The 24,014-nt window shown below is 38.4% G+C and overlaps 1 protein-coding gene across 3 annotated transcripts in view; it reads right to left on the bottom strand.

Annotated features, from left to right (window-relative positions):
- The window catches only part of DAPK1 (death associated protein kinase 1), an 85,922-nt gene that overhangs the window by 29,723 nt on the left and 32,185 nt on the right, over window positions 1-24,014 (bottom strand). For all 3 annotated transcript variants that reach the window (XM_086868363.1, XM_086868361.1, XM_086868362.1), the window contains exons 3-9: window positions 15,067-15,288; window positions 4,393-4,531; window positions 2,524-2,653; window positions 2,196-2,244; window positions 2,021-2,047; window positions 1,462-1,614; window positions 1,274-1,319 (exon numbers count right to left, since the gene is read on the bottom strand). In XM_086868363.1, coding sequence (XP_086724489.1) covers window positions 1,274-1,319; window positions 1,462-1,614; window positions 2,021-2,047; window positions 2,196-2,244; window positions 2,524-2,653; window positions 4,393-4,531; window positions 15,067-15,288 — 766 coding nt within the window. The remainder of the gene's footprint in view (window positions 1-1,273; window positions 1,320-1,461; window positions 1,615-2,020; window positions 2,048-2,195; window positions 2,245-2,523; window positions 2,654-4,392; window positions 4,532-15,066; window positions 15,289-24,014) is intronic.

The following is a 24,014-nucleotide window of genomic DNA, read 5'->3' on the forward strand; positions in this document are numbered from 1 at the left end:
ACCCCCTTGCCAAAATCATATCCCACCTACCAGTGCAGCAAGCTCGCAGCCTGCATAATTTCAAATTTTTCATGGACTAATAGTAAGAACCAATGACTAGTGCAATACTGAATTTTGGATTTTATGATCCTATTCTTGAAGTAATTTTTACATATTCATATATATATATATACACACATACACATATAAATATATATATATATGTATATATGTATAAAATAGAATGATGGAAAGGCTTGGATTGGAAGGGAACTAGTTTCAACCTTCCCTGCCATGGAAATGCAGGTAAAGATGGTGGTGGGAAAGGGGAAAAGAGGATATGACCAGTGGAGTGGGAATCAAATACCTGGAAAGTTGTAAAGCAGAGTAATAGGGTAGAGAATAACCTGTGTCTTTGCATGAGCATGGAACTTGATCCAAGAGAAACCCATTTGCACAACGCTTGCTTTAGTGGTTTAAAATATCGTGTCAATATGTTCCAAGCATTTCAACTATTTCAGATTACCTCAGCAAAAAGTCAGCAAACCATGGTCAAATTTGTAGTTTGGCACATTGGTGTAGAAATGCCTGCCCTCGGATGTTGTACTGTGAACTGGAGCAGTTGTGGCACAGATAAATATTCTTCTAACTGATTCTCTGGGAAGTAGAATGGGATCAAACACCCACTGTGCATCCCCACATCCTGGGAAATCAATGGCACTGAATGGGTTTTCTACTCACAATCAGAATGTGATATTGAATTAAAAGAAATGAACTGCCAGGGAGTACTACACACATTACGAAGAATGACAGGTGCCGTTTTCTCCCTCTCAACCTAGCAACTTCACAACAGCTCAATCCAAACCAAACACTGAAACACTGAAGAAGGAAGTGGACCACCACATCAACTTCTCTCTTCAGTCTAAAGGGGAAGGACAGAAGAGAGATTACTGGCTTTTTCCCAGTCTAAATAAGGGCACGGAAGAAGAAAAGTTAGTGTAAATTTGACTGGGTTCAGAGACTGTATGTTTGTCAGCGCAATGCTCTCTGAAGATTAGCTTCTGTGTGACCGTGAGTTTAAATCCCACAGGGGGCTACTTCCCTACTGCTAACTCACAGAGCACATATATGAATGAAGCCCACATTCTGCATATGTTAGCTTTCATGCAGACAGCTTTCCAAAACAGTAAGTTACATCAAACAATTATGACAATATTCCATGTTAAGAAACTTGAAAAGCATGAAATGAAGAATGATTAAAAACAGGACAACAGAGAATGAATGGCATGCTAACCTTGATCCAAGGATGCAGCAAACTGTCTTGAATAGTCATTCTCTTCCTTCAAGAGAATAAGAGATAGAACTGTTTCAGATATCAATAAAATACACACTTTTTTTATGTTTATTAAACCATCACCTCCAAATATCATGTAACTTTAAATACTCAAGACGTAAGTGCCACACAGAAGAAAAACAACTCACTTTGGATCTTTGACTAGAAGTCTTCGTATAAAGTCTTTAGCTAGGGCACTGGTATTACTGAAGAATTCCTCTTCAAATTCGTAATTCACAGCAGACACATTTGCCAGCGTTTCCTGTTTGGTTTCTCCAAGAAATGGAGATGCACCACTTAGACTGCAAGAAAGACATTTCTCTCATTATATGTTGTAAGATTGCTGCTTCAACCCTCTGTGATCAAATAACAGTAGAAATAACATTTTTCTTTTCCGTTTTAAGGCTGCAAATCTACCTTCAGGAAAATGTGATGTAGCAGGGCAAAAAAACTTTGCTGTAATTTTAAAGAACACTGTTAAGATAGTCACCTACAGATCTGAAGACAGTTTCCCATGCTAGCTCAAGGCTGATTAATGGCAATTCTTTCAATAATTATACTATTGCTTTTAAGATCATACAACTTGAATCATCATGTGCAACCAGAATGGTTTGCTTTCTACAAACAACACCAGCGCCCCTGAGGATAGAATAAGAATTAAAAAAACAACAGCATTTGCAAGAAACATCCACAGATTTTGGTACTTACAGAATGTAAGTTATTACACCAATGCTCCTGGATTGAAGAAAAAAACAAACAAAAAAAAAAAGGATGAGGGAGAGGAGAAAAAAATAGATGGAAAGAGAGAGAGGAGAGAAAAAAAATGGTTAGAACATAAGCATAATCATGAGAGATTTATTTCAAGTAAGATCTAATAACTTACCACATATCTGCTTCAAGACCAAGAGGCTCATAATTTACTATTTCAGGAGCTAAAGGAAAAAGCAGCAAGGTAAGTACCTAGTCAAATAACAGGTATAAGTCTCACTCTGAGTCCATGTATGTCAGAGATAATAAGTTAAGATGCTGATAGTTTAAAACACCTTAATGCAAGTTGAATTTGAAGTCAAATGCTACAAATTACTTACTTAAATTTCAAAATGTCACAAATTACACACAAATTTCATAATCTGTAAATCAGCCAAGCTAAGCCACAAATACTGCTTCACAGACTGAAAAAGAATAGTTTGAAGAAACAACAGTTTTCTCACCAACAAACTCTGGTGTTCCGAAGATATTTTTGAATTCATTTCCAAAGTCAATTTTGTGTGCTAAACCAAAGTCAATAATCTTGATTCGAGGCTTCGGTACATTCCTGTCCAACAACATTATGTTTTCAGGCTTTGAGAAGGAGGGAGAGAAAGAGAGATTACACATAGGTACAAACTCTGGATCAGTGTTCTTCAGCACTGAACATTCCTTTTTACCTCTGTTAGACACTTGAATTGTGTTTTAGCCAGAAAAAAACTGTCTTTTCTATTATGATCTAACATATGCTAAAAGTTAACTACAGTAAATTAGAATTCCACGTTGATGCTGGAGCATTATGATTTCCACAAAGCCAAGATTTTACTTCTTGTAGATACCACAGTTGCAGTTTTCATGTGGACTGGCCCTAAGTAAAACACCCTGTCCCCCAGTAAAGATCACAGGCCCTGCGCTACAGCCATTCCAGCATTGTGCGGAGCTTCCAGGAAACAAAACCCTATAAACCAGCTGCTGGCTTTGGTTTACATTAGTCCCTGAAAGATGTTTCTTTCGCACCGCATAAACAATCAGGGAGGTGTATCTTGCTGCCTTTGGATCTTCCAGGGAAACTTCTGGATTGGTCCAGCTCCCAGATTTTAAGGCTCAACATACTTAATAGAAAGGAAAAAGAACAGGTTCTCCTGTCTCTTCTAGCTTATTTTGAAATATGGATTTCACATTACCTTACACCAAAGATCTGCAAAGCCAAAACAATGATGAAATGTCAGGATTATTAGCAAAGGGGCCTGTTCCTACACTGCATCACTTTAATCAGCATACGGAACAAGCTACTTAGTCTCCATGTCCTGCTACGTCCATAAGCTCCATTTTTTCCCAGTCACAGGACCTGATATGTGTATTTCCTTTCCTCCCTGCATTTCTACTGCATACTTTTATTGGTCTGTACATTGTTGCCTAATTTAATGCACAAATTTTTGCTATCCGGCGTATCCAAGGATGACTTGTTCAACTACAAGCACATTGGTGAAAATTCACATTTCATACTCTAATAAATACATTCCTTACTAGCTTTACAATTTTTTCTCTTGCTGCAATACAAAGACCAGATGTATTACTGAGTTGATGAGGCTGAAACTGGAAAAGGTGTGTTTACCCTGAAATCCTTTCCCTTCCCTTTCAGAACCATATTTCAATTATAATGAAATAATCATGTCTTCTTTTTCTCTCACTCATTTTCTCTGCCCAGTTCAGAAGACTTAAGGGGAAATGTTTAGTTGTCTACCTTTGAAAAAAAAAAATCTTATGGGGGAAAAATCCTGAAACTGAAACATCGAAAAGCAGTTGCTCAGTTTAGATACAAAAAGCTCTGTTTTCATTATCAAAAGGATGCAATTAACAACTTTTCTGAAAACAAACAAAAAAGACACAAAAGGGGAAAAAGACAGAAGTTGAAATCTGTCATTTGCTCCACAAAAATCCTTGTATTTAACTCACTGCAGTTTCAGTTAAGCGTCTAAAAAAAAACCCAATTGAAAAAGGCATCTAGGTCAGAATGTTTCACCCAGATTACATTCACATAAAAAAAAAAAAAAACAACCAAAAAACATAGTCCTCATTTTTATTTCAGGTTTGTTTTCTCAGAATGGTTTAATTTTGTCAGGAGGTGCCATTTCCCCTGAAGAATCTTACAGACGGGAACTATTTACAGTTCAGTAACTTCTTTCCAGTGGCTGAGCTTTCCCCTGTCTACACAAGCTAGCAAAACAAAACTCTGGCCAAGATCTGCATGATTACTGATTTGTGGCTAGAATTACAAAGGACTTTAATGGATGTTGCTTTCAGTTGTCAAAGTTTTTATCTGTTCAACACACCTTAAGATCAAAGTGGGCAATTTGCAGAGAGTGGAGATACTGAACACCATTAAGGATCTGTTTGAGAAATTCTGTGGCTTCCTCCTCCGTGAGAGATTCTTTTTCAGCTAAGAAGTCGAAGAGCTCTCCACCTGCAACACTTGGAGAGCAGAAGCAGAGTTATTGACAAGCTTGTTTTAACCCATGGGTTCCTTTCAGCATAGCTGTCCTCAAACCTTGAAAAGGATCCAGATGCTTTAAATGTTTCAAATATCCCAAAAAATTATGAAAGTTACTGAATTCGATATCCAAAAGAGTTAGTAAGCCCCTCCCTTCCCTGAAAAGAATACAGTAAAAAGAGTCTTACGTTCAGACAAAAAATAAAGTTTAGAAAACCCAAATAACATGGTTAACAGTATTTAAATTTAACTGAAGTTAAAGCCTCCTACTCTCTCTGTGCACATTTAAAAGTATAAAATGAAATATGAAGTAATGAGACTCAAAACATACTAACATAATGGGACATTACGTTATCTAGAAAATGAAACTTTAATTGGCTCATATCAGTAACACATCAGATTTCTTCACCCTCACTGAAAAATAAAAAAAATTAAAGCTTATTTTGAAATATTTATTGGCAGCTGTCCTAGTATTTAGTTTCTGAACTCCCCAGAGCATCCACATATTTGAAAATAGATTATGTTTTTGAAATACCGTATTACATGCAACATCTATATTGTATTTGTACTCTAACATGATGATACCTTTTCTACAAACACCTTTAAGACTGTTTCCAGCAAGTGTTCTATCCCCACAGCAGAAAGAAAAGAGGTAAGACAGGGTACATAAGCATGTTTGGATTTTTGCATTTGAGAGAGAAAGGAAGAAAGAGAAGATGACTCTCAGCTAAGTCAAGCAGCTCTTGACTCAGCCAACAGCATAAAGAGACACTGAAGTGACAGGAAACTGAAGTGATAGAACTACAGCTATTCCCAAATAACACATAAATAAACACATTTCACGTTTCAGCTGAACGACATATGACTGCCCACTGTGGCAAACTACTTTTCTCATCTGTGAAAGCAGGGGTACAAAGAAAAGCCTTGGAGATTGCAGAAATGGTCATAATACCCCCTAGTTTTTTTTTTTATTGTAATGATATCAAAACAAATTCTGAAAGTGTACCCTAATTTTTATTGCTTTTCTGCAGGGCAAGAAAATAATCTGTTCGTGATTTAAAGCTCTGATTATGAAACATGAGGTGGTGATTAACATATAACAGTAGGTAAATAGTTTGGGCAAATTTCTGGAAATACATTTGACTTCTTTATCATGTCTACTTTTTAAGAGACTTAATCTGCATTATTGTAATGCAAATTGCATGAAAAGTGTATTTTAATGAGTTCTTGGAGCTTTCATTGAGCTGCCTAGACAATAATGAGAGTATTGTTTTGGGTATTATTCGTGTTGTAATATTTTCTGCATGAAAGCAATTATTGAAACAAAGTGCCATTAAAATATAAGAATTATAGACTGTAAGGACGAGAGGTCATTTTAATGATTTTTTTTTTTTGTAGTTGTAGAGACAGTAAAATGGCATTCCTAATGATTAAATCCAAATTGTTATTTTACAGAGACTGGTCAGAAGCATCTTCCAAATGGACACACATGCATATTCTCTCATTGTTTGCTTCTGACTGAAAAAAAAAAAAAAAAGAAAATATTTTCAGGCTAACGTCTGTATGTCTGCAGCACTGAGCTGAACAGTGACATTCATTTCCAATTATTGGGCTAAAGGTCTTAGCATCACGTGAAGCTCACTTGCACATGTTTACAAGCGTCGTTGGCTGGAGCTGTTGAGTGGCTGCAGACGGGAGCACAGCCTTGCCACATGGAGCAGGCAGACTCACGGTGCCTGCTGCTCCAGCCGTGGGCAGCTGTGGCAGCAGCCACAGCAAAACCCATCACCTGCATGCACTCAGCATGGTTTGGCACTGGGCTAGCTATCACACAGTTTGGGCAACCAGAGAAGATGGATCCTCAGCTGAAGAAGAGCTTGTAAGACTGTACTGAAAGACTGCCTCTGGTCCTGCTTCTCAAGCAGCTGGAAACAGTGCAAAACAGCAAAAGCTCCTGCTGGTGCTTAAATCATTCATCAGCCATCACAAGAGAAGTACTCAAGCAGGCACTTGCAGCAATGCCCTCTTGAAGCACTGTGCTGTCCACACTGCAGTCTCAGACTGACAGTGTCACACAAGTGGTGTTATGCTTCATGGCTGGTAAAGCTTGCTCCTAGTCCTGTTGGCATGTTAAAGACATGACTATTAAGTTTCAAAGACTCCATCTATGATTATCACGGATTATGCACATTCCTTATAGACCCCCCCCCCCAAAAGATTTAATTCCTGAAGTTTGAAACTTTTCGAGATGTATGCATTTGTCTAAAATGGAAAGAGACGATTCAGTTTCTTCTTACATGCAATTATTCTGATTCTGTACTGCTGAGTACAATTCTTCTGTCTTTACCACATGTTAATTGTAGTGACATTTCTTTAATGACACATCATAAGCCTTATAATTGTGTGCAATAAAATGTTATCTGTATTTCACAGGTGATATACCCAGCGCTTTCAAATCTCAAAACAGGGCCAAAGAAGGTAAAAGGCTTGAGATGTTTTTCTTTCTTTTTAAAAACTGAAAGTTTATTAGCAGAAGTGGTAGATTTTTTCCAATCTGTTGTGTACTTCTTTGATGCTGAAGTACTGTTACCCTAAGTGACTTGGCAGCCCTTTCTGAACGAGTAGGCGAGTGAGGAGGGATGAGCTGTAATGCACTCCAAGTGTTGTTCCAGAAGCAGCTGTACCTCTGGTCTGTGGGACTTCGGTGTGCCCCCTCATGTTACACATCTCACTCTTGATGTCCAGGAGGAGAACCTGCGTGGGTTCACCTCACAGAGGGGCCACTGTGAATTCTCCTGCTGGTAACGCCTCAGCTGTGGGGGCGAGCTCCGGAAGCCTGGGGCGCTGCCATAGCTGGCAAGCACAGTGCCCATCAAGCTGCTCCTGCTGCTTACTTATGGTAGTAATAACTATGAGAGAAAAGGGTTTTTACAGCAAGGATGAGTAAAAGGCTATACTAAGCATGCACAAGGAGTTTCACCTGGAAGCTCAGAAATGCCTGCCTTCCCAGAAAGGTGCCTCTGCACCAGGCAACCTCTAAGGGAGACCCATCTCACACATGTAGGGCAGTGACCCATGTCCCCATGGGAGGTTGCGTTTTTCAGCTTCCTCTTTATGTTTGTCAGGAAATTCCCTCTTGCAGACTCAGGAAGATCTGGTATTAAGCTGTGCTACCATGGGCATAGGAAAACCCATGGTGTCACTGCAAGTGACAATCTTCAAGTGAGTTGTGGATGGGTTAATGCAGGTACACACTCAACATACTGTACAAGTCTGACTTCCATAATTAATTGACTGAATTACAATGTCCTCAGATTTATCAGCAGAGCTGGGTTTCACAGATTTCATAATTGTATTGTAGATGTAGAATAACTAGATGATCCTAACTAGACTTCCCGGTGTCACAGATGAAGAAATGGGTTAGAAGAAGCTGGTAAAGACACTGTCTGTGAAAGCTACTGCAGCCTTCACAAGCCTCCTAAAATGCTGTTGGGTTGTCACGTTTAGTCCCGTGCCTCAGCCTGTGTAAAAGTCCCGCAATATATAAATACTGCACATTTTAGTAAACCAGAGTCACCTTCAAAAGTGGAGCAAGGAAGGCAAGGAGAGAGCCCCATTCCACCAACGTGCATATCCCATCTCACATATACAAGCAGTGTTAAATCAAAAGAAGAAGACCCAGGTTATTCCATACGTCAGCCCTTTTGACTGCTCTTTTTGAACATCATCTTCTACCAAGAAGTACAGTTTCTATCCCCATTACAATGGGCCCTTGTTTCTGAATTAGCTTTGGGAATGCTGATGCACGCGCACTCTGATGAAATCTGACTGAAACCAAACCATTGCATGGGTTTCCCAAGCCACACAAACTTGCTCTCAGCCTGCCTTCGGGCCTCTACAGAAGGGCCCTCACAACCAGCACCTAAAAGATTGCTGCCCCCAACCACCAACTGGATAAAGATGCTTCCTGAAGGGAGCGGAGAGGCAAGAGATCCACCAAGCACTAGTGCATCTTCCTGTGGAGGACTTTGGAGTATCTCTGCCTGGTATCCCCAGGAAGCACAGAGCTTTCAATTTCTCTGTTTGCTGGTAGGAATTACTGGACAGCTTTCTGATCAGTTCTTCTGGGCCCTAAGATGACTCTAATTGCCAAAATGCTAGTAAGAAAAGGATGGACAGCAACCTACACCCATTCAGATTAACAGAGAAACTTGATTACCAGTCAAGTCACAGCTGAATTCCTTTATGGCTGCAAAGCTTCCATGTTCACCTTCACATACTGTTTTCCTCTAAAGCACTAATTTGTTAATGTTCCTATATAAAACCTTTCTGTTTACATTTAAGTTAAGTCACAATTTTGCAGCCATAATATGTTGTTCAGATGTCATGCTCGACAAAATAAGTGATTGTGCTCTGTGGCAGCCACATCTTAATTCCACCTAATTCTAATGTATTATTGACCATGTTATAACTCAGAAAGTCATAAGGGCTGAGTAAATGTATCTCATCATTACAACATGACCTTTTATATTATTTTAAAGTAGCAGAGTGCTACTATGTTTGTAGAAGTGTTTTGTGTAAACATTTTCACTAAGAGCAAAGCTGGTATGTTTTATTTCACTGATACTTCTAAGCAGAAATTCTAGCTTTCCTGAAATGATAAAAGTAAATTAAAGCTTTCAGCTGACTGCATTCTTTCTTATAAAATGCAATAGTGGTAAAAGCATTTCCCAGCCTTCCCAAAGGAAGGTTGACAGATGTGATTGCAACCCACACACCTCCCTCTGGGAAATAAAATACATCACGCCCATGGAAAAAGGATTTCTGGATAGTGCTTTTTGCAAGTTGCCAGGCTTTCTTAACTATGAAACAGAACTATCGCCAGATCTCAGAGGAAGTCATTATGGGGAACCTACTCAGGGAACTCAGAATCAATTAACCTTCAAAGACAGCACGGTCACCTCATAATGACTCAGTCATATGCTATGATCATACTGCTCATTATGCAATAGCACCTAAATGGTAATTAATGATTATCTAAGTATTTCTAATGAATTTAAAGATCTACAATGAACCCAAAAATCTAGGCCCAAACCCCTTAAAGAAACAGTTAGCTTGCTTAGACCTCAAAACAACATAAACTAAGTTAAAGAAACAATTTATTCCAGTTTTAAAACAGATGCAATTTGATGAATTATCTGAATTTTTCTCTAGTCCATGCATTTCTTCTGTCAATTTGCAAAAGAAATGTTTTCCCTAGAGATTCTCTGGTCAAATGTTTCTTGTATGACAGCCAGTCATGCAGTTTTCAGCCCAAGACTCATATATTATTACTTTGTTTTATGTAAGAATAAGGGGGTTTACATCCACATCATTTCACTGCCTTTATGAATAGTGCAGTTACCAACCCACTCCTCAGAAGTACAAAGTGTACCAAACATTCAAAACAGCAGATCAGGGCTGCTAGCTCAATAAATTACCTACTGGCTAAACAACACTGCACTTCAATTTTTCTTTGTCTAGCTACCAGAAAAATGATGACATGTTCCAGCACCACTACACCATTTTCATTTGTCCAGCTTCTATTAGAGACACCAACTGTCATGAATTCTTTAGTGTGCTTAAATTCTTCAGTCACGCTGAGCAAGAAGCATTAGCCTCAATGGCCAGCCAGAACACACACACCAAAACCTGGACTATAATTTAAGCAGTGAAATCCCACTCAGGGGCAGGGTGGGAGGGGGCCTGAACACCCCTGTGGATCTTTCCTGCACTCCTGCACTTTCCTGCACTGGTATTTAGGTCCTCATCACTGAAGTTCTCAGAGTCCAGATACAGCAGGTGGTTACCTTGGCCCAGCAGAATGCCTTAGTATTTTGATCTCATCTACAACATTCAAATTTAATATATGAGCAGCATTTAGGTTTAGCAAACAAGAGGGGCAATGATTATGCTCAGGGACTGCAGCACATGGAAACCAATTCTCACTGTGTGGCAGAGTCATACCAGCTCTAGAGCCTGTCCTGTCAGCCCTGTCAAGCCTTTGTTCTAACCTGTCTACTTATTCTCTGTGCATTTATCTCTGGGCCTGGAATTTAGGATTTTGAAATCCAAAGGTGGCACAAGATCTACAAATTAGTGTCACAGGCTTTGCTAACTGCCTCTTACATCCAAGAAGCACCAAATATTTAATCCTCCTCTTCAATTTCAGTGCAAAGCCACTGGAGAATAACTTTCTTATTTACTTATAGGTAAAATTAACAAAAATCTCAGAGGTATTTCTACCAAAAGAGAAAGACTACAAATTAAAGAAGCCCTGTGAAGTCTTCAAGCTTCTGGAAGACAGGCTATAATTCTCTTCCTGAGCATAACTGTAAAAGGTTAAATTAAAGCACCAATAAGATAGAAGAGGAATTTAAAGACTTCAGTTATCTGCTCTTATTTACTCTTCAATGATCAACTAATGAAATTGTCACCATTTTTACACAAGGATGTATCATCCTCTCCTTGCACTGTTCTGTTTTGATTAATAATATGAAGCTACCAACAAAATCAAAACTCAGAGACCGTGTGATGCACAAGACTAAGTTTAAAAGAAAGCTTATGCTTTCAAATGAAGCACAAATCCTAGTATTTAATGCACAAATGCTTCTAATACTTTCAAAGCTTTCTATTTTTAAAAAAATTATAAAACAGATAATCATCACTCAGAACCATGCTAGAAGAGCTAACCATCTTAAATTAAGATTTCAAATTCAGAAATGAAGTTATGTTTTTTGCAGAGAAAAATATGAATACCTAGCTCCATCCACAGCTCCCAAGTACAAGGAGTCAGGTATTGCTATCAAACCATTAAAAAAAAAAAAAAAAAGAGACCACCTGCACTACTTTCGTGAATTCTATTGCATAATACTATGCAATATAGGATGAAAGTATTTTTGTGTTGCAGCAAGAAACCATAACCAAGGCTCCACAGAGAACCACAAACTGAGTATATTTTACATCAGCAGCCTAAATAAAGACTAATAATGAAGTGGAAGAAAAAATAAAATGGAAGAGAGAAATTATGCATCCAAGGCTAGAAAAACAGGAACAAAGTAGGTGCAAAACATGCTTGAGGAAAGAAAATAATTATCACTGTGCATAGACATCTGTGTTTTCTAGTCTGTGAAGTCTGAAAAAATGATGGCTTCAGCAGAGCTCACTAGAAATAGCTTAGTACTGTTAACATATAACAGATTCTAACTGCTGCAGCTGGATAGAAAAACCTACCATGAAATTCTGACTAATTCAATTACTTGTGTGATAAAAGAAAAAAAAAAAAAGAAAACTATTAAGGTTTTAAGCTAGATGAGGAAAAGACAGTGGCTTCCAGTTTGTATGTAACATGCATAACATTCCTTTCAAGTTGATGAAAGAGTCCACAGAGTGGGAATTTAAATGGTTATTTCCATATCAAGAAATGAGACACTTGTCTTAAAGACCTAGAGTTATGAAAATATGTCAGAATGCTCTAAATATACCAAAAGAGTGCAATAAAGTAAGGTTCTTCAAGAATATCTCATTCTTGTGCATGGCTGCTGAATCTTTTAAGGAAGGATTTGGGTTTAAAAGTTTCATTAATTAAATGCTTCATAAAACTCGGGTTTTTTGGTAAATTAGTTTCCTGATATAAGGTGGTTGAAAGAAAAACTTGCAAGCATGTATGTGGATAAAGCAGCTCTGTTTTGTGCTAAGTAGCTCTGGTGTTGTGAGGACCTGCTTGGCCACTGCAGTAATTATCCATTTGCCCACATATTCCTGCATATAAATCATGACTTTGAATAGAACCAGAGAATGGTTTGTGTCGGAAGAGATCTCAAAAATCATCAAGTTCCAACTCTCCTGCCATGGGCAGGGTCACCTCCCACCAGACCAAGTTGCTCAAAGCCTCATCCAACCTGGCCTTGAGCACTTCCAGGAATGGAGATCCAGAACTTCTCCGGGCAACCTGTTCCAGTGCCTCAACACCCTCACAATTCCTAATAACCAATCTGTGTCTACCATCTTTCAGTTTGATGCCATTCCCCCTTATCCAGTCAGTTACTCACCTCTGAGAAACTGCCAGTTAGTAAGGCAGAAAAATGTTCAGAAGGCTGTATGCAACATAGCAAACCTCTTGCTGAGGCAGAAATTAAAAATCAATAGTGAACAGGCCAGAGACCCCGTTGCCCTCGAACTGTGCATGTATGGCAACAAAAGGGCAGCTGCATTTGCTCAGTTATACAAAATTGTGTCTCTGTGTGTATACTTCCTCGTTATTGCAGTCAGAACAGAACACAAGTGCCAGGAAATATACTATGTTCTAATCGGAATGGAAAATGGACACTAAGGGTAGATTCCAAGGATAGTGAAACAGGGTATTTAATAAGATTTCAGCTGTATTTCTGTTTGTATGAAATTGTTCTGTAAGAACCGACTGTCAAGAGGGTGCATCCCTAAGCAAAATATGAGTATTAGAACGTTAGAGAAAAAGAATTACATTTTGAATGTCTAAGCATGTGCTTACAATGACAATCCTGTCTTTTCAATAGCTTTATGTAACATCACGGTGACTTTGAGAATGACAAAACTTTGTAGCAGTTAGCATATTCAAGTTTACAAAGGGACTGCTAATGTCATCTTTTCCTCTTTTTGACTGTCTAAATAAATAAATGCATTACCTTTGTGATATCCAAAATAGCACTTCTTCAACTTGAAAGACTCACAAAGCAGTTAGGAAAAGTGAAAAAAAAAAAAATCTCCAATTGAAACGATATAGACATTGTTCACCTCCGCAAAACAATTATCTAAATTGTAATGCAAATAATTTGCTGAGCTTCATGCCATTAAGCTCATGAAATATGCAGATTGTCATTCTTCTGCTCAGTGGACAATAGTGGGTATACACTGACACACACACACACACACACACACACACAGAACAGCCTTGCAGCCAAAAGAGCTCCTACTCCATGTGTGAAGCAGGGTGGGTGGAGTAGTCCCATTCCTCCTACCACTGCCATGATTACCAAGTCTCCCTCACAGCTTTCAAGTACAGACACTGGCCTGATTTCATCTGGACAGATTTCAGAGCAGAAGGAGCTGCAGAAGCAGCAATACTCTGACAGTAAGATTATAGAGCAAGAGAACACGAGAGTTAGTATCGAGTGGGGAAAGGAAGAAGCATCACCTAGTTTTGCTGCATATTCATGTCACACTTCAAAGAATTCTGAACAAAACCAAGAAATAATAAGAATATAAGGAACTTTTACTTTATACAGGATGATATTTTAGTCTGGAAAAAAAATACTTGTTTTAATTATCCAAATTTGGCAAGCTAATGCAAGTGTATACAACTGGAACTAAAAAAAAACAAGCCAGACTACAACTATTACAATAAACCATCACATGCTGGACTAGAAGTGTATAAATATGTCTGCATAAACAACAATGTAGTATCATGCATATATAGGCCATAAGAAAAAATGGAACTCCAAAAGTTACTTCCCAGTTTTCTTTTTAAATCTCTACTGTAAATCTATATGTTACTGAAACCATACAACACTGAAGTATCTTTATAAAGTGGAAATATCACTTATCTACCACAAAAAAAATTTATCAAAGGTAGTAAACAGGAAGACAGAATCTACTTAAGAAAAAACACATTAACAGCCAAGAAAAAGACGAATGCTGCCGAAGATTCTGGTACCAATTTCTGCCTGCATGAAATTCTTACTCTAAAAGCATGGTTAACTGGTACTGTGAACAGGAATGGCAATAAAAAAGTGCCAGGCATGCCATCTAATGTAAAGAGATGCACATTCCAGCAGCAGGCATTGACAGACTCTTAACAGGTGACTAATGCTCAACTCCCACAATTGCAGTCTTTGAGGAACTGGAAGACAGACTTGAAAAAATACAGAAGTAGTCTCTGCTGACATATTTACCTCAAACTATTAGCAATTACATTGGATGAAAAATTGGGAACTAAACCAGTATGAAACGGTGTGAAATTTCAGTTCTCATTTCAACAAGAGAGAACTGGGAAAATTCTGTTCTATGTTGGCTAGAAATGAGAAAAAGCATTTACTGAGGCCACTTTACACCAATGCAAAATGCAATAAAATTCACTAAACTAATCTCCACTTAGAATATCTATTTTCCTGTGCTCTGATCTTCACATCAGTTTATTTAGTTAAAGGCTATTCTGGATCCATAACACCAACAGTGATTAAAGCGAAAACAGAAAAAAGAAATCCTAAATATGCTGATTTTTTTTTTAAACTTTGTAGTGCATTCAGCGTGAAAAACATGTGTAGAAATCAGGAAGCTACAACACTGACTTAGAACGAAGATTACTATATAGAGAATCTATTCCCTTTTTGGGTGAAAAGGAACTTCAATTAAATCACCGCAAATTCTCAAAGTGTCTGTTTTTAAAAACCAAAGAAACAAATATTCTCCTACTTGTCCATGGGTCTCTAGAGTTACTTACAGCTCCAGAATGAGAATGACATCTGTTTTGTTCTCATAGACATCATGAAGTGTAATCACATTAGGATGCCGAATCTCTTTCAGTATGCCAACTTCTCGCTCGATGTCTTCCCGGCTTACTCCACGACGGCTGGATTTTGTTCTCCTCTTCTTGATGAATTTTGCTGCAAACTGCTGACCAGTACTTTTCTCGCGGCATTTTTTCACTACGGCAAATTGCCCGCTAAAAAAAAAAAAAAAAAAGAGATGACAAGTGTTCAGCTCAAGAAAATTTAGAGTTAAGAGTAGCCTGTTTCCTGTGGTGGAGGAAATCAGCTTTTAACTCTGCTTGACCTAAGTATATTACTGCTTTTTTTGCCATCTAGAATAATATTTGAAAAAAATCTGGAAGAGGCAAGAAAGGTAATTTAAGATATGGTCTCTGCATCACACAAATGTACACATTTCAGCACATCAGTAGGTAAAAGGTAACACTTTGTCAGTGAGGACCACTGGATTTTTGACAGATATGGGCACTGGGTATTACTGAGCAAAAGTAATAGTTTCTGGATTTCTCTTCCCATATGCCTGTTGAATATTTTTTGTTCTGCAGTTGGGACGATTTGTAGTTTCTTACAACCTACATGATTTGTCAATATAAACTTTATTCTATCCTCAAGTTAGTTTTTTATGAAGTTTTTAAAACAAACTGGGTTTCATGACGCTGCTTTGGATTTTTTTTTAGCACTAAATACAACAGTATCAAGAAATATAGTTACTGTATCATCTTATTAAGTACGAGTTTGAAGATAAGAAAAGGCACTGAGAAACAAAACCTGTGTTTGTATCACAAACCAGAAGGAACTCCAGGAAGCTGCTGACTCCAGCACGCGATCATTGATTTACAAGTCTGCTGTTGCTAGATGTACACACTGATCTAGATCAGAAATCTCCAGGAGCCTAATGTTGACTTAAAGAAATAACAGGATTTTTAAAACTGTTTTTCTTTTAAGTTTCCGCATTGTTGAGGATTCTCAGGAAATTCTGTTCCTGCCTTTTTCACCATATGAAGCAATCACAGAATTACAGAATGATACTAATGAGAACATTTTTTGAAGCCTACCCTGTTAACTGAAGAAGAGCTGTTCTCTAAAGCAGACTTAGAACAACAATTAAATCAGAGCTAGCCGTAACAGGTGTGACTACTTGAAAAGCCATACAGCATTCAGAGCTATTTTTTAATTTCCTGCCACCATTACAACGTTGATCTCGCAGTACTCTGAGTGACACACTGTCTCGAACTGGGACGTGTAGTTTGGCCAGGCTAAATCACTGTCACTCACAGAAGGGCACGGCAAAGACAGGACCTCTCATGTGAACTCTTAGAAAGACACTCTAGAGTAGCCACCACAGCCTGGGAAATTTTTGAATGGAGCCATGGGTAGTGAGAGTAGTAAACTTTAGAGTCTTAAGTCAATAGTCTTAAATTGAGGTTTAGATTTATTTCAGTATTATGATCACCATTCAAGTTTAGTTCTTCACTGTTTGATGAAATCAATCAATGAGCTTGTGAGAAGCTGTTACGTTGTTTGAAAAGTATCTTTGCCTCAAATTCCACCCGCCCCCAATTCCGCACAAAGTTTTCAAGGATCAGATTTGCCATATGGGGACCCCCACATTGTTATTACAAACTGCAGTGGACAGAGCAGTGCTTCAGACCACACCATATCCTCCTCTCCATCACACACAGGATGGAAGACCTGCTTTCACTGGCCTGGACTTGGCCTGCTAGTGTTATCAGAGATGCTCTTAGACATGTAAGATATTCACATGGAATTCCTGTGTCATCCTAATCTGGCAGCAGGGAGCTAGACACATTGTCCTAAGGTCATCAGCCTTCTCTGCCTGTTTTGGTCCAGAAAACACAAAAACTGAGTTTGATCTCCAAGGTCTGAACAATGTTGCACTGCCAGAGTAGAGGCATTTGCACTGCTGAACTGAAAACACAGCCTCTATGGCTCTTGCTTCCAGAGGGAGAAGCAAGTGATTGTCTCACACTCTCCCCCACAGCATGCACATCTCCACAGAGATACAAAGCTTTATTTAAAAAGCAGTCAGTTTTGCAGAAAATTCACAGTTTCAAAGAAGCAACAAAGTGAAGTAGCACACAGATGCAGACATCATCACAACTCCAGACAGCTACTCAAGCTCATGATCACAAGGAAGTCAAAAGCTGCTGCTTGTCTTTTGACCACCTGGCTGGCTTTCAGGCTAGAAGTATAAAAGGCCTGATAAGGAAGAAAAATATTTCTGCTTATGATTCATCCATAGGCTTGAATGCTGCATGGCTAACCACTTTCTGATTAATGCTCAGCCCCTAAGTTTAGCAAAAGCTACTGCTTCACTATGGAAAATCAACAAAACAAACAAAAAAAAGGAACAATCTTCCCCCTACCCACCCTCACCCCACCCCCTCCATAACTCCTACCCAATCCCTACAATGCAAATTAGACAGACCCCAAAACAACAACCCCCGAATTATAATATTGAAACCAAAATTACATCTAACATCAGCTCTGGAGTAAAAAAGGAAAAATATAAATCTGAACTACACCAACAAACAATATATTCTCATATCCAAGAAGATTTAATTATAAAAGTTGGTGGGAATTAAGAGTTGTCTGTGTTTTACTGACCTCATGATTTTTACATGGTGTTATTCATATTTGAATTACATCATTCCCCAAAGCCACTTCATGCTTCTGATGCCTTTAAGGCTAAGACTGTTTAATCTTATTTTGGCAATGGGTCAACTATGATGTTACAGCATGAGGTTGACCTCCTGGAACAAAGAGGGCTACATAAGACAAGTAGATCTCCTCTCTTCTGAGATACGTCATTCATTTTTTCAGTCTTTCACTGTTTTCTCTGTCCACAACAACCTGCTGGAAGGATGCCCTGATCTATCACTATTCAATATAAAAGCGTTATCAGAAGTCCAGTACATTGTTTAAAACACATGACTTTAAAGATTGGGTCTCATCCACGATTTATAGTAGGTGAAGTTCCAAAATATTTGACACTGCTCAAGACTGTAAGAAAGTTATCAAATAACAAGTATCTTGAGTAAGTGCCAGTTATACACCAAATAACCCCCTTACTGTTGTTGTTGTTGTGGTGGTATTTATTCTGCACACAACTGCACAATTAGCTGTTATTAAACGCTGTACACGCAGATCAAACTTAAGCTGCAATCAAAGGGGCTATTTCATGCCTGTGATCCCTAAGCCACACCATTTTACAACTCTCTCTAAACTCCTATTTTAAAACCAGAGGAGATGTGTAAATCAAAAGGTATTTACTGGGCTTCCCCTTGTAGAACTGCAGTAACAAGCTGATATAAATCAGCTTTGCTAACACTTATAGAATATCCAGTAATATCTTCCCACAGATCCCACATTTTCAGATTCAGCATTCATCGATACAGCATCTTCAAAGCCAGAAAAGTCCTTTTGTTTTTTAAGCTCCCTTGCTTTTGTAGGTTTGATTTAAAGTGCATGGAGTAAAAAAATGACTACCAGTTTAGAAGAAAATGACACTAACCACCCTGCAGCCTCTCCCCAAAGTAAATTCACACTTAATAAAGTATCTGACATCATTCTTTTTCCACATAGCTGAATCAGGTTAAACAACAAGAGAGGATGACAGCTTGATGTAAGAACAAATACTTCTGCTAATAATAGTAATTTGTTTGGTGATCTTGTAATCCTTATCTTAACCAGCCCTTAATTACTGCCCTAAACCTACTCATTGTGGGACACTTGGCATACATCCACATCCAGTGATTTTTCAGACTCACTTCAGAATAGCAACTTACCCATTACCTAATCATGACATTTCTGAATACTTTTTACATCATGAGACACACTGCCCTTTACAATAAATACATGTGTAAGTGAAAACTATGCAGATAGGGTATGGAAATACCAATAAAGCCTGTATATGCCAACCTTTATTGCTCCTTGCTTAGTGGCATCACAAAACAACTACTCATTAGCATGAATTAAGGATAGTTTTAAATGCAGAGACATTTGGTTTAGAATCAAAAGGAAAACACAAAAAAATACTTTCATTTTTTTCCATAATGATGGTGTCAGTGATTAGGGGTGGCACACAACCTGTATTCCTTCCCACTCCCAGCCATCTGCACCAGTTCATCCCAGCTAGTTCATTCTGTGAGGAGTAAAACTTGCCCCAATAACCCGGTGAAAGCTGGAGACAGAGTTGGTCAAGTAACCCCCAGGGAACCATTTTCTAGTAGTTATTGCCACAACAGGTCAATAATGGGGCAATTTTCCATGCCAGCTTCTGAAGACTTCATTACAAAATTTAATGGGAGCAGGAAATAGGAGTAAAGAAAAGGCATTAAGTTGCCATTAGAAAAATAAGACGCTTTGGTATGTTTCTGACATGTTGGCATTTTTTTCCTATTTAAAAATTTGATATTTAGTACACAACTCTCTAAACACAATGTCTTTCATTCAACTAGTTTTACTATTTGTTTGACTACTTCCCTTTATAAAATTACACTAATCCAACAGAAAGAGATTTACATAATACTATTATATTAGGCTGCGAAAGAAACTGCACCTCAAGCGTGGGGCCACTCGTTTCCTCCGACAGAACAGCTATCAGCATACTGTACAAGTTCTGTGTTTCCTCAGGGATCTGCTGCAGGGAAGGCCAATGCACCAGGGGATGTGCAGCTCCAGGAGCATCCCAGCATCAGTCAGCTCTGCCAGCAAGCACTGCTCTCTGTTACCGCTGTCTGTCACTAAAGGTATCCAACCTGCCTCTGCTAACAAGGTTAGCTCTCACAAAACCCACTGGTGAGGCAGTGGTATCCAAGTATTTTCCAAAGAAAAGGAATATTGTCCATAAACCTGACCACTTGGTAACAAGAAGGAGCAGCATCTATATACCTGGTAGGAGAAGGAGCTGGAAGCACCTGAAGCCTATTACTCACCATAAATTTGTTTGAGGCTGCACACTAACAAGAGGAAAGGGAATGGTGGCCATAGCGTAACAGAAGTAATAATTTTGAGAGCCACATGAAAAAAGCAGTACTAAAGAAAAGAAAAAAGAGAAGTTAAACATGATACAGTATTTAAGCTAAAGAGAAAATACTCCTGAAATGATACATAAGTGACTAAGCAGAAGAATAAACCAGCTGGAAACTGATGGTGGACCACAGAGATCGCTGTTAAGAACTGGCTGTTTCAAGTACTTACTTGTATAGAATAGCAAACATAAGGGTTTAAATAGATCCAACTGTGGAACAATAAATGTTGAGTGCTGCAAGTACACAGGCTGGAGAGGAACACGTGTTAGGCAATTATGCAGTACATAACAGGTGCAGAGTTAAAATGAAGTTGCAATTTACACCCATCAATATAATGCATGCTGATACACTTTCCTTAGAAATATTTTTGGAAAAGCAGCAAAGACAAAAAGAACAACAACAAGGAAGGGGAAGCAAAGGGGAAAATCAGACAGATGTATAAAAACCCAAGTGTACTAACACCTGGTATTTCTGAGTTCTGGTAATTTCCAAATTCATTGTTAGATGATTTATGTACTTATAAACTCCGCATCTCTTAAATTACTTTTCTTTATTTCTGACTTAGAATAAATTTTGGTGTCTAATTACCAAGTCCCAAAAGTACCAAGATTCCCCCATAGTGACTCCATGTATGTATGTGATGCTAAGTTTGATTATTCTTCATTATGAATATATCAAATATTAAATTTAAAGTTATTTTACCAAAATATGCAAAATATAAAAACAGTTTTTCCTTTATGTAATATTTTAAACTAAAAAAACCCTAACTTTCAAAATGAACACTATTATTACTGCGTAATTTATTTAGATACCTTTTTGTCTCTATAGATCAACTGAAACTTCTGTCGTACCACCTATCCAAATACAGTTTTAACAGAGTAATTGTTATCTTAAAATGAAATTAATAGAAGCATTTTGATAGTATCTACAACATGACAACATGAAGCAGTCAGAATCTGAAGTTTCAAGCAGTGTTAGAAGCAGGTAGACTTAAGTCAAATATTTAAGCTCATTTATAGACTAAACTACCTACCACAACTTTGTGTAACTGAAGTCAGGTTGCATGATGGACCAGAAAATAAAGAATTATAGTGCTGTGACTTAACCCCAGATGACAGTGCCTCTTCTCAACCCCTCCATGGTATGATGGGGAGAGGAATCAGGAAAAAAATTAAAAACTGAAGGGTTAAGATAAGAACAGTTCATTAGGGGCAGTGATGAAAAAAACAAAAAAAAATACAACCAATGAAGATAGCAGTGGAAAGGAAAGGGTGAGAGAAAGATAGGGCTAAAACCCAAGAGAGAGAAGCAATGCACAGTACAATTGCTCAGCACACACTGACGCTCAAATCCATGCCTGAGCAGTGACTGCCCCTCTTTTAAGATAAACTCCCCCTGAACTATCTATTGGGTATGATATAACATGACCCAAAACTGGCCAGTTTGGATCAGCTGTCCTAGCTGAGCAGTGCTCCCAGCTTCTTCTGCACTTGCTGGCTGGCAGAGCTCAGGGAGCTGAAAAGTCCTTGCCGTAAGGCAGGCACTACTGAGGAGCAACAGAAACCTCAGTGTGTTACCAGCATTCTCATGCTAAATCCAAACCACAGCACTGTACCAGCTACTAAGAAGAAAACTAACTCTAGTACAGCTGAAACCAGACACAAAGAAGGAGAGAATTTTTCCAATCTATTATTTTCTCCAGCATTTTAAACCTTGTGCGTCATATTTTTGTCATTTGATTATTTTAAAAACAAATCATCATGCCTTTTAGCTATGTATTTATATTCTGTAGAAATCCTCTTGTGCTGTCAAACCTCAGCACGTAACACTGATGAAATTGGACGTTTCTGTTGCTCTGATTTCTGTAATTTCATTAGGTTGCTAACAGACTTCTCTAGATGTTTGCTAAGCTTAGAGAAGTGATTTTCTTAACTGTTTTCTCAGATACCCAGAAGAGACACTAGTCCTAAGGGAGGACATAAGAGCATGCTAAAAAATTTTATGAAAAATCTAAATAAAGTATCTCAGAAAAATAGACATTGTTTACTGGTTTTTATTATTATAAAATGCTTCGTAATGTTCCAAGTAGTGCATGAAAAATTTTAGAAGAAGAGTTATATTGGAGATGGGAAGGAAGAGAAAAAGAGATGAAGAGACAAGAGACAGATATGCATGTGTATGCAGTACTGAGTGCTACAAAGTGTTCTAATTCCTTACTGTGAGGGTGGTTTATCATAGAATTAAACTGCTTTCTGTGCCATACATTTAAAAAGGCAAGTGCCTGCCATTGCCAAGGCTCCCTATGGAGCCCATTTATCCATTTATGGATTTGGTCAAGATCACATCTCACTGAACACAGCTCCTCAGCAGAGTAATTACTTAAGCATGAGCAGATTAATCAGATGGCTGTGGCTGGCTCAGAGAGAAGGGGATGAAGAAAGACAGCTACGTACTGTGCCTCTGTGTCAAAAGTAAGGCCAAGCATGCCTGCAAAACTTCCCACATCCCTTCCCCAGCACCCTCACCTAAAGGATCGGCATCTACTTGTGATTTTCTTATTCTACTGAGAGAACCAGTTTTCCCAACATACTTAATGTCAAGCAAGTTAAAACAGACAGAGTGTGAACGCATGCACACACCTGTGCATACACTTGCTGAGCTGAAAAACACTTATTAACTAGTACAGTCCATCAGGCAGAGATAAGGCTCCTGTACCAGCAATTACACAGTAAACATCAACTGCAGACGACTGAAGAATTCTTTGCATTTACAAATAAGAAGCTTAGAAAAAACGCAATCTTGCGATTAGGCTGAATTTTATAAAGTAGAATAAAGCACAAGTTTCAGTCACTCTCTGTGTACACATAAATATGCATGGTATCTCTATAGACATTACTTTGAGGATTTTAAAAGCAGGATTAAAAGTATGAATGGACGATATTTTGGGATTATATTTCCTTTACTGTTTATTTTATACACACTATATTGTGAAGTGAATAGATACTTGGTGTATTTTATCATAAGGGGTAACTGAGTTTCTGTCCCTGAAAAGTGTTTTAATTAGAAACATAGCACTTTGAAAAATAAATTAAAAGTCAAAATGCCTGCAATATTTTCATCCTGCTGCTGTAGTTTTTCTGAAGGCCACTACATAGCCCTTGCCAAGTACGGCTGCTATGTAACCAGAGCAGAATGTAGTCCACCCTTTTATCCAAGGAGAGTGCCTTCACAATTTTTCCCTTTAAAAAGTGGCTTCGTTTTAATTCACAGCTCGAAACTGAACAGGATTTCAGTGAAAACAGGATTTCAGTGAAATCCTGTGTTCTGACTGGGTTATACCAATTCTCCCCATGAAGCTACAGGCAGATCTGCTCAGTGTGATTCCCAAGCGTTGGCATGTGACCTTGAAAGGGGAGAAGAGTGGAAGGAATTATGAAAAGTAGAGATGGAGATGCTTTATTATGTGATTCAATGTGAAAACAGTTATGAAAACATTTGAACAAACAGTGATGTAAGTTTTGTTTGTGTTCAGAGAGGGTTAAAAGGGGAAGAATGCAAGGAAGATGGTGGAATTGCTCAAGCTGGGAATGCCAAGGCTGGGAGAATAAACAGTGTGGGAAACCATATGTTATACCTACTGCTGTTTATCCTCTATCTGTTTGGAGAAGTAGAATTTCTGTGTAGAGATAACACAGGTGTTTACAGAGACTTGTAGGCCCTATCCCAGACATGCCTGAGCTCCCTGTTGGGAGGGAGATCAAAGCAGAGGCCATAAAAAGCACAGGGAGATCACAGCATGGTGCTAAACTGTGCTCAGGCCCTGGATAAATGGGCACAGCAGCAGCCCT

The sequence above is a fragment of the Cyanistes caeruleus genome, chromosome Z, assembly GCF_971803275.1.
Source record: "Cyanistes caeruleus chromosome Z, bCyaCae1.hap1.1, whole genome shotgun sequence".
Taxonomy (NCBI): domain Eukaryota; kingdom Metazoa; phylum Chordata; class Aves; order Passeriformes; family Paridae; genus Cyanistes; species Cyanistes caeruleus.